The following is a 12,464-nucleotide window of genomic DNA, read 5'->3' as shown; positions in this document are numbered from 1 at the left end:
GGTGGAAGGAAGCAGTTGTGACCTAAGAATAGGAACTTTACCAGCATTTGCCTTGAAGTGAAAATGGGAAACCACAGAAAACCATTTTCAGGACAGCCGATAACCCACTTGTGTCCTGATTGCAGAACTTTGCTCCATAGTCATACCGTGTTACATGCGTCGCCACTCCACTCAGTCTTATAATGCCTTCTACACTATGTGCTGACTTTATGTCAAATTGAGGGAAGTTTGTTGTTGCTCCATTTTGGCACTGCCTTTTTTCTTTTTTTTTTGTAACTACACAACCTTTATTAGTGCTATTTGAAGATCCAACCAGTCATGGGCTGATAAACCTACACTTCGCCTCGTTATTTCTTGGGTATCTCAATGCTCAGTCAAGTAACGATCCCAAAATTTCCTCCTTCCATTACTTTGTCATCAAGATCTTTTCTTTGATACAGTTGCTCTGTGTGCTTCTGCTATTTTTTTACTTTCTCTTCCTATAAGTAGTTTTCCAACTTAACTACTAATACTGTACTCAATCCCATTTTCTTTTTTTAAAATACTCTTTAATTTTCCTATTTGCAATTCTCAATCCTACAATCCTACGGTACTAATATCCTTTGTCCAAATCTGTGTTCTTCTATTACATTACATTCTGTTTCTTGGCCATTTACTGCATTTCAACATGCTATTAAAAGTCAATTTTAATTTTTTTCCAACATGCTGTGTGCATCATTTGCCTCTTCTTAGACTGTATTCCTACAATTTCATCATCATTATCTACCGAACTGGTAAACTGTACTAAGGAGGTCAGCATTTGATTTTGTGTCTGTCTTATCTTAATGAGAGTAAGAAATCTATTCACTATGCTGATTCTGGTAACATACCTTTTTTGCCCTAATTTCTTGCTACCTGTTAAACATTTCCTGTACTTGATTATGTTTTTATAACTATGTTAGCAGAATTTACCCATCATTGATGGGCCGATAGTTGATTATGTTAGTGATTTCTGTTTGTACCCATCATTATCATGTAAGCTGTCATTTTTGAGTCACTGGTAACAAAATGAGCTTAATTAACAACACTGAATTAATTTTCAAAAGCCTCCTGGAATACTGTATTAGTAGTCAATCCACCTGGAGTAAAACAAAGAAATCACTAATTTTGCTGACTCTTGACATGGGAACCCAGAGGCCTCGGGTTCGATTCCCGGCCAGGTCCGGGATTTTTACCTGGACCTGAGGGCTGGTTCGAGGTCCACCCAGCCTACGTGATTAGAATTGAGGAGCTATCTGACGGTGAGATAGCGGCCCCAAGCTAGAAAGCCAAGAATAACGGCTGAGAGGATTCGTCGTGCATACCTCACAACACCTCGTAATCTGCAGGCCTTCGGGCTGAGCAGCGGTCGCTTGGTAGACCAAGGCGCTTCAAGAGCTGTAATGCCATGGGGTTTGGTTTGGTTTTGACATGGAAAAAATAGCTGGTTGTAAGATCAACGTCTGCTTCCTAGAATATTTGCCGGCAAGTATGGATTATTATTATTATTATTAGGCACTAAATCATTAGTTCGAGCTGCAACTACCTCTGCACACTCTGGTGTCCAGTCTGTGAATTACCAAAAATCTACTGAATAACGCTTAACTGGTAGGTGCTCTGGAACATGCAGAAGCATCATTTCCTGGGGAACCACTAGAGTTAAAAATAAAGTGATCTTTTCTATATTAAAAATACTGAATTTTAAGTGCATTTGTTGGCCTTTATTTCAGTAAAGGACTAACCATTTTCCTCTTATGGTAAGAGTCCTGGAAACTTGACTCCGATAACTCAACATTTCATAAATTTGACATCTATAAAAGTTTGTTATTTTCTCTTGAAATAGACTTTCAACTATTAGGCCGTATTCAGTACATATAGTACATACTGAAGAGATGTTAAATACAAAACAAAAATAGCCAACCAGACACTTATTCTCTTAATATTTTGAAAGTTTATTTCAATTACAATGTGGTCATGAAAATTAAATATTCTCTGTTATTTTTCATAGTGGATAAATCATGAAATTGGTCTTATTTTGTTTCTGTAATTACACTGGTTAAGCAGTATGACTAAGTGCAATAATTTTTCAATTTTCATAGTGACAGGTTAGTTGTATGGCAAATTCCCAAACACATACACACACCCTTGAGTAGCAGTTTTTGAAGGTGGGATGACTCATGTCAGTTACTCATCATTCACTGCATCCCTTTCTGTTTTTGTTGGTCAATATGTGGGATGGACTTTCCACCGAGAAATGAATAGTAAAGATTGAAAGGGATGTGGTACCTCCATGAATTTCTTTCATTTGAACTTTCCGTGGATTGAACTTGCCATTTGTAACTGAATGATATGCAGGAATTTTTTTGAGGAAAGTGCTGTGTTGTTTTACCAGTGAAAATGTTGGATGAAAAGAAGAGGAAATAAAACAGTGTAATTACAGAAATGAAATAGTGTGCGTTTAAGAACATAAATTTAATGTACATGTAAGTTGTTTTATTATTTTTGAATAAATTGTTTTAGATTAGGCTTTATATTTTCTTTCAGCCCTATATGTTAAATGCTTTTAATATTTAAACATAACCTGAAATGAGTTTTTTATCCTTTCAGGCGTTCATGAAACTCAACATTTTCATAACTCGACATCCTCTCAGTCCACATTAAAACGCGTTTGTATTTTATTTCTTTGCATCTAAAACATGCGCTAGTGCAGTAAATACACACTAACGGCCACTAGTTTGAAACGGTTAATTATTGAAAAATATTAAATATCTGAGATATATCCGTACCAAACCAAGCAGAATGGCTGCGTAAATCAATGCACTATGGCTATGAAGTCAAGCACTGCATTTTGGTGACGAGTGGGTTCAAACCCCACCATCAGCTGTCCTGAGAATGGTTTTCTGTGGTTTCCCATTTTCACTGTTGGGACTGTTCCTATTCATAGACCACAGTCAATTTCTTCCACCTCCTTACCCAGTTTCATTCACTATCTTCATTAGCTGCTAGACTGAGATTGGCATCACGAAGGGCATCTATATCCATATGTATCCATACCAAAGCTCAGCTCAGTTGGTCCTGTAGTTTTGGCATGATTGAGCAAAGAAGAAACAAATACCATCTCATTGTAAGCTATTATGCAACATTTTCAAATAATTTCACAAATTATGTATTTTTAGATCAATATCTTGAAAAAAAAAAATATAATCAGTCATGTGGCAGTTTCTTTTGAGGACATTTGTGCAAAATTTCACACAATTCTATCGAGCGGTTTAGTCATGGTGTCATTACAGAAGGCTAGACGTCAGTCTAGCAAAAACTTTGGATCCATATGCTCTTTTTTTTTTTTTTTTTTTTTTTTTTTAATGTGTCAGTTTTAACTATTTTAAGTTATTTTGGACTCCATCCAAAATTGATTAAACTGATAGTTGATGCAAGAGTCATCAGTCCATAGACTGGTTTGGTGCAGCTTACCATGCCACTCTATCCTGTGCTAACCTTTTCATTTCTGCATTAACTACTACATCCTACATCTGCTCTAATCTGCTTGCCATATTCATACCTCCGTCCACCCCTAATGTTCTTACACTTTCCTCAAAAATCAACTGAACAGGTCCTGGGTGTCTTGCCAAAAAAACGCATACATATTATAAAGTACGCTTATCTAACAATAATTACTGCACTGTTCATCCATAAAATCAAACTTAACAATAAACAACAATGGCATTCTGAAGCATATGAGCATGCGCACGGGTGAAATTTAACCAGTTGATATTTCTCTCACACTGTGAGCGGAATTAACAACGCTGCGCACGGATTCACATTTGGAAGAGTTCAATAGAAAGGTATGGATAAGATAGGCCTAAAGAGCACATTAGAAATAACTGAAATATACTGTACTTGTCAAATTCGCTTGGGTAATTTTTACCCATATGCACATCCTTTCGTTTTAAAGTACACAATGTTGAGTAAGTTTTTATATTGGATCATCCTCTGCTGTTTTTCCAACACTCTGCTGGTATTGTGGGTCCAGTCTGTGTCATACATGTGGGCATGGCCAACTCTATGTGGAGGGATATATTCAGCTTAGCATATTCCTTTGGCAACATTGTAAGTGAAGAGGTGTGTGTGTGTGTGTGTGTGTGTGTGTGTGTGTGTGTTAAAACAAACTCAAACTCCCAGTCACTTGGTCAGAGGAATTAATCAGATGCACAGGTACCATCCTGCCATTGACCTGGCTGGATATTGGACTCAGTACCCTATAGACTGAAGGCTGCAATGCTCATCATTCAGAAATGTCTTTAAATTGGTTAACATGTATCATGAATATATATTATTCGTTAATTTAAAAATATGTTATTAAAGTACTAAGGAATCTGGAATTCTGGTATTAAAGTATTTATAAAATGACCCCCTGTGGGTGGGGGCACTCACGTTATCCCTTGCTTTCATAAGAGGCAACTAAAAGGAGCTCCAGGGGCTCTCAACTTCAGAGCATGTGCTAGCGACCACGGGGCCCTTAGCTGAGTCCTGGCATTGGTTCCACTTAATTGTACCAGGCTCCTCACTTTCATCTATCCTGTTCGACCTTCCTTGGTCAACACCTGTTCTTTTCTGAACCGATGGTATTAGAGCGTTCAAGGCCTAGGGAGTCTTTCATTTTCACGCCCTTTGTTGCCCTTGCCTTTCTTCGTCCGTTGCTTCATTTTTCAAAGTGACGGATCCCTTCTTTTTTTCTTTCTTCTCTCTCTCTCTCTACCCCCTGTGGGTGGGGGACTGAAAGAAACACCCATTGTATCCCCTGCCTGTCATAATAGGTGACTAAAAGGGGCAACCAAGGGATGATTGAAGTAGAACCATAAAACTACTTGTGATTAGTACCATCATGCGGGGAACACCATGGGTCATCTTTACTTGCGATTAGTACCACTATGTTACGTACACAATAGGTTTGTGATTAGTAGCAGCAGAGAGCGGTTCTCTGTGGGTTTCCAGTACCTGTGTTTAATACCACTATATGCGGAACATCACAGGCTTACATTGCCTGTGATTTGTACCATTATGTGAGAAACACCACAGGTCTGGGCATTGCCTGTGATTAGTACCATTATATGAGCGACACCGTTGGTCTGCGCTGCCTGTGATTTGTACCCACTATTTGAGGAACACTATGGGATAGTATGAGTCCCTGTGATTAGTACACCTATGTGAGGAACACAGTGGGTTTGCGTTGCCTACAAATGGCACCATTATATGAGAAACACCATAGGTCTGCGTTACCTGTGTGAGGTACAATACTTGTGAGTAGTACCATAAAAGTTGAAACACCGTGAGTTTATGGTACTTTTGATTAGTACCGCAACTTGAGAGATACCATAGTTCTACTTTACTAGTGATAAGTACCATTATGAGGGGCCGTTGATCTGAATTTTGAACCCATTTAGACAACAAGCATCATCGATTAAGATTTTGTTTTGGAAGCAGTCCCTTGGCCAGTAATACTTTTGTTTTAATATAGTTTCTAGGAAGGTGAGGCATTGTGGGTCGGACCCACTGATTGTTTTAAATACACATTCATCCATTCATTCATCATCACATTTTGAATTCTGGGCAGTGGATGAATTTTGGACTTTTAAATTGTCATTGCATATTGTCTCATTTCATACCATTAGGGGCCAATGACCTAGATGTTAGGCTCCTTTAAACAACAAGCATCATCATCATCATTATCATCATCATCATCATCATCATCATCAGTAGTTATTAAATAATACTGTATAATTTTATGCATATTGTTATATTTGCTAGAACTTGATACTGTCTGTTTCAGACTCACTCAGGAGTGAAAGAACACATATGTGATATGTGTAACAAGGCTTTCAGTCGTGGAGATAAGCTCAAGGAACATATGCTGAGACATTTGAACATCAAGAGATTTCAGTGTTCATATTGCAAGAGATATTATGCAGAGAAACGTGACCTCACCAAACATCTAAAAGTTCATACGAATGGAAAATAGTTCTATGGACTGATAATCTTGATTTGTCCCTTAAAACAATTCCTATCCATGCTACACAGGAAGGTTTGCTTTAATTTTTCACCTCCAGATTCATTTTAACTGTTGTTGCTATAATAAAACATGTATACAAACATAAATATCCTTAAAAAATAACAAAAATCAGGATATTCATGCGATGTATTTATCATTGTGGGTGCTTTTAGATTATGATGAAAGAGATGACCATATAAATGGCCCAGTGGATAAACATGACAACCACCAAAACTAAAATTTTCCAAATGATTTTTAAATGTTCAAGACTCTGTAATATTATAATAAGGATTTAAAAAAAGTAAAGTTCATGAAATGTGTTATTTCAATATATTTTGAGTTACAAGTTTAATAATATTAACAAAACTAACTTAATTATGTGAAAAATAATGAAATCCAGAAGAAACTGCTTTCAAATAATATTTTTAAAAAATTAAGTCCTGAAATTTTCAACTTCTTCCATACAAATACCTAGGAAATCTGTTCACAGACCTAGTGGTAACACTTCTGTTATTAATAATTATACATGATATAATACAATATTTTTAACTGTGTACTCAGAATATCATGATATATATACATTAGTATGTTGTAACACATCACTTAAATCTAAATGCTGATTTCCTCACCAGCCTGGATTTAGTATATGGGGGACCAGGACAAAGGCTGAGTGATAGTAGAAGCAACAACAGCTCTTCAAAAGACCTTGTTCCGCTCCTTGCCAGAGTTACAGTATAGTTCTTGAAGGCAGCTTTGGCAGAGAGGAGACCTTCGGAACAGTGGAGTTGGCTGATGAGGAATTCCAGTATTCAGTCTGTTCCCTTATAGATGTAGGCAATTCAGCCTAACAGAAAACCTGTGACTGTGATAGGCATAGCAAGTCAGTTAAAGAGAAAAAGGAAAGATTGTTTTCAACTATAACAGAACAAGCCTTGGATAGAGGAGGCTTGTTCATTCCCACACCCAGCCTGCTGGAATGGACAATCAGTGATGATGATTTACTTCTCTGATGAAAGGGAAGTAATATGAAGAATTGTACATTTTCTCTAGTGCAAAACTTCAGATGTACAAAAAGTAATAATCAAGCATTTTTTGTATACTGGTTTTTTCTGAGCCAATCACTCTGAACTGAACAAGTAATTTCTCCTGTATAAATATAAGTATTATCTGTTGAAAGTATGTACATGTTATGCTCTAAAAGATGGCACATCTATGTCAAAATTAAAAAACATAGCAGTTAGCATGGTTTTCCGCTGGACTTTTCATATGCATCGCAACACTCCCGAGCATGTATACTCCATCATAGTCAAATCACTGATATTAATATTCCTCAAGCTGTTGCCATCCATGCAGTGACAGTACAGTCTTTCATATCTTCCATCATAGTTGGAATCTTTGATCAGAAAAATAAGAGGATCTGAAGGAAATAGGCCTTACATCAAAAGATACCACAGATAAGATAAAATTAAACAAAAAAAGTCTAGGACACAAACATCCACTTTACACTCACAAGAAACAAATTCACAACACAAATATTTTCAACACCAAAACAGAACATATGAAAAAGTACTGGGAAGACAACAAGGCCCGAACAGTCCTGTCGAAGAGACTTGGATAATGGACTGTTTAAAGTGATCCAGTGTGGTCATAAAAATAAAAGTAAAGAATAAGAAGAATTATTTCAAATCTTCTGGTGTGCGCACGCGCGCTACTACATGGATGTGAAACCTGGACACTTTACCTCGTGATTCGAACGCTTCCATCAGCAGAAAATTAGATCCTTCATGAACATCAAATGGGATGACTATATAAGCATTGTGGCAGTTCTTGACAAGGTGTATATCAAGAGCATAAAAGCCTTCATCACTCATCGGCTTAGATGAGTTGGTCACATCCAGCGTATGAATGATAGCAGATTGCCTAAACAACTTCTCTATGGTGAGATTGGTCATGGCAAAAGGCCTCAAGGTGCTCCTTTGAAACATTATAAAGACCAGCGTAAGAAGACTATGAATAGTACCAACATAAATGCTAACACCTGGGCAACAACTGTACAGGATTGCGTTCTTTGGCGCAAAGCTACTGCAGAAGGTGTCTTACTGTTTGCGCAGGCACGTCGCAGACAAGAAATTGAAACCCATGAAAAGCGGAAACTATATCAGATCCAACCACGTCCTCCACCCACCTTTAGATGTGACCTGTGTAGCCGCATGTTTCATGCAAAAATTGACTTTATCAGTCATCAGCGGCATCTCCACAGAGCCAACAGACTTTAAGAAGAATTGCAGGAGAAAAACATATTTTTGGAAACAAGTAGCAGCCGACGACAATATATATATTTTACATGATCTCGGAGACAAATGTGTTGGGGTTAGGCGAGATGATTGCTCTGGAAATCTCTAGGCAGGATTACCTCTTTCCACTCATTGATCTGCCACTAAGGCATTATGACCAGGACATTCACGGTACAGATACCACAAGGGATGGGAAATAGTCTTGCTGGAGACTCTTTTAGCTTCCGGAGAACACCTTAACCAGTAACTTGATTTCAATAAAAGGGTGAGGAATCGCACTGTATACACTCTGAATGATTAAATGCCAGAATATGGTACTTTTATGTGCTTGCAATTACAATGTAATAACTGTGGGATACATATTGGCAGAATATATCACAAAGAATGAAAATTGAACATAACAAAATAATGTAATAAGATGGATATGTTTGACAAACCAATGAAAGTGGAATTTTAAAAATGTAAAGTCATGTTCTTGTGGTTTGGATTCCATGTGAAGCTAGAGGTCCTCTGGCTGTGATCACAGTATCACCAGTTACATAAAACTACAGGCTTGCTTTTTTACAAATGTACACTGACTGAGCAAATGTCATGGGATGGCGGAGCACTGATGCGCAGGTGTGTTGTCTGCGCACCACACACCCCCTGTGCCAGCGGCAGTTATATAGGATACCTTGTGAGCAGTGGCTGTGCATGTGACAGTTGGAACATGGAACGTCGTCGTGAGCCGACATCGTTCGAACGGGGTATGGTGGACGGTGCCCGACGGATGGGAAGTGTGATTTCGGAAGTGGTGCGGGAATTCGGCTTCACGATCAACCGTGCCCAGGGTGTATGGTGAATGGTTGAATGGGGGTGTCACCGTCCACAACAGACAAACGACCGGCCGTCCAGCCACCCTCGATGACCGTGACCGGCGACATCCAAGACGGATTGTCAATAGTGACAGACGGGCAACCATGCAACAAATCACGGCTCAATTCAACACAGGCCGTGCTAGACACGTCTCCCAGTGGACAATGGGTTCTATGGGGTATGGGAGCCAGCGCTGCACACGGGTGCCACTGTTAACCCAACGTCATTGGGCACAACAAAAGACGTATTTGTCGCCAGTCACCAGCGATGGACACTGGAACAATGGCGTAACATGATATGGTCGGACGAATCACGATTCCAACTGCACCGTGCCGATGGGAGGCACCGTATATGGCGCGAACCAGATGAAGCAATGGATCCCGCCTGCCTCGAAGGTGTGGTCCAGGGCGCTGGTGTCTCTGTTATGGTCTGGGGTGCATTTTTCTGGTATAGAATGGGCCTCCTAGTTGTTCTGGAAGAGACTTTGAATGGTACGCGATATGTTGAGTTGCTCGGAGATCATCTCCGCCCATTTTCGGCCTTCCAGCGCCCAGACGGTTCTGCGGTGTTTCAAGATGATAAGGCACCGCCACATTGCTCCCACGTCACCCGGGAATGGTTCCAGGAACATGCAGCAGAGGTCCAACAACTGCCATGGCCACCCAGGAGCTCCGATATGAACCCTATTGAGCATATCTGGGATGTCCTGGAACTTAGGCTCCGTGCCATGGATCCTGCACCCACGAACAGACCAGCATTGGCAGCCGCTCTGCAAACAATTTGGTGTCAGCTGCGTCCAGAGGATTACCAGGGACTTGTCGACTCACTTCCACGGCGTCTCACTGCAGTTCGCAGGGCCAGAGGAGGCCCCACACGCTATTAGGTGACTATCCCATGACATTTGCTAAGTCAGTGTATTAAACACTGTTGTTTAAACATTACAAATCATGTTCAAAAATACTATTTTCCTCACTACCTTGCCATTAAGCCTACTCATGTGCATAGTAAATGCAAACCTGTTTTAAAAATATGCGCTATTGGCTTTTATTGCAATGCCAGTAGTTTCAAGGGTTTGATGTGGTGGAAGATATCTCTTCACCTTATAACATTGCATCTCTATGGCTGCATTAATGTTCTGCGAGTGAAAGAATGATCTGCTCCATCTAACGACGCCCGATTCATTCATAAATCTTGAATATCATATTTTTCTTACTGGGGCACATCTGAAAGCTATGAAAGTAGTTAGTGGGATATAAACAAGTATAAACATCCTCCTCCTCCTCCTCTTCCTCCTTACTGATTATCAAGTTACTGTGAAGTGTGCTCTGCTTACAGGGTGAATTTTCCCATCGTATCCTTTCTATGTCCATAAAGGTATAAAATAATGGGTGTACTATTCTTATAGGATAATATAAGTGACAAGGGTTATACAGTGTTACAAAGAATGTGAAAAATCTCTCGTCAACATTATATGATCACAGGTAAGTCATAGTAGCGCTATGGAACTAATCTGTCTTGCCAGCACATCACATCTGCCTAATAGACGAAGACAGGACTATCAAGTATCTCAGGTTTGATTTTCTACCCCTAGATACCTCCACATTTGTTGGCAATTCAACCATAGATCTTTAACCATATAGATATGTCTCGTGAAATACACTAATTCTGTGTTGTTGTTTTGGATCATAAGTTCCTAGACTGGTTTGATGCAGCGCTCCCTGTCACCCTATCCTGTGCTAACCTTTTAATTTCTATGGAACTGCTACTGTACATCCTACATCTACTCTAATGTTTTTCATTGGTCTAACTCTGCCGTTCTTACTGCTTACACTTCCCTCAAAAACCAACTGAAGTCCTTGGCGTCTTAAGATGTATCCTATCATTCTATCTCTCTTTCTGGTCAAATTTAACCAAATTGATTTCTTTTCACCAATTCGATTCACTATCTCTTCATTCGTGATTCAATCTTCCCATCTCATCTTCATCCTTCTGTAACACTATATTTCAAAAGCTTCTATTCTTGTTCTCTCTGAGCTAGTTAGCCATCATGTTTCACTTCCATACAATGCCATGCTCCAGACAAAAGTTTTCAAAAACATCGTTCTAATTCCTGTAGGCTCCGTGCATATAGCAATGTGCTGTTGCGGGTGGAAATTACAAGAACTACTTAGAGGCACCTTCATCAACAGCTGACCGTTTTTACAGTGGCCCTCTATCGGTGAATTCCTCTATCTTTTTGTCTGAAGCCATTATTAGAATCTAAGACCACATTCCCTATGTGTTGATCTGGTCATGTTTGTGATGTAGATATCTGCTGTGATGCATCACACTGCCGTGAAAAGTAGAACCTTGTGTACCTGTACATTCTCTATCCCTAGTTTTTTCCCTTCCTGTTTTTGATGCAGTATATGATACTTACATATGTTTTTTTCAGTTAATTTCTTATCTTCCCCCCTTTGCAATTAATATACCATCCTTCATAGTTTTGGCTTTGCTCGATAAAACAGCTGGGTATAACGTGAAAATGGAACCCAGTAAATAAATTAAGAAATCATTTTACACTGCTGTCTTCAGCTGATTATTTTTTAATGTCATAACATTCAGGCAGAACTATATACATATTGTTGGCTGCGTTAATAGATACTGTGATACATTAGTTTCCTTCACGACCTCATGAAATGCATTTGAAAAGACGGTGGATCTTAGCAGTAAATCGCAAGAAGTAATTCGAGATTTATACAAAATAACACTTTACAAAATGTATTTTAACCATTTTACAAATAGGTTAACAATTACAAACAAATTATTGTAGCAGTGTTATATTTGCAAAGTAAGTTGCAGTAGGCCATCTTTTTTAAAGCACACATCATAATGGATCCACATTGTATTCTATTGCCATAGTCTTACTTATCATCATCATCATCATCATCATCAACAATTACAAACAAATTATTGTAGCAGTGTTATATTTGCAAAGTAAGTTGCAGTAGGCCATCTTTTTTAAAGCACACATCATAATGGATCCACATTGTATTCTATTGCCATAGTCTTACTTATCATCATCATCATCATCATCATCATCAGTTTTCCATTCCAGTTGCCCGGGTGTGGTTTACGAGCTCTCTCCACTTCTGTCTGTCCATGTACCACCCTTCTGTCAAGACGACATCCCAGCTGACTCCTCTTGTTCCTATGTCCTCTTTCACTTGGTCCAGCCATCTCTTCCTAGGTCTTCCTACCCATCGTTTTCC

The 12,464-nt window shown here is 39.1% G+C and overlaps 1 protein-coding gene across 1 annotated transcript in view; it reads left to right on the top strand.

Moving 5' to 3' along the window:
• The window catches only part of LOC136867136 (zinc finger protein 652), a 65,657-nt gene extending 58,447 nt beyond the window's left edge, over positions 1-7,210 (top strand). The window contains exon 6 of the mRNA XM_067144245.2: positions 5,846-7,210. Coding sequence (XP_067000346.2) covers positions 5,846-6,034 — 189 coding nt within the window. The 3' untranslated portion in view covers positions 6,035-7,210. The remainder of the gene's footprint in view (positions 1-5,845) is intronic.
• The last annotated feature ends 5,254 nt before the right edge of the window (positions 7,211-12,464 follow it).

This window comes from Anabrus simplex, chromosome 3 (genome assembly GCF_040414725.1).
Source record: "Anabrus simplex isolate iqAnaSimp1 chromosome 3, ASM4041472v1, whole genome shotgun sequence".
NCBI classification, from domain to species: domain Eukaryota; kingdom Metazoa; phylum Arthropoda; class Insecta; order Orthoptera; family Tettigoniidae; genus Anabrus; species Anabrus simplex.
The sequence above is the reverse complement of the archived record's forward strand: the minus strand, read 5'-3'. Positions and strand labels throughout refer to the sequence as shown.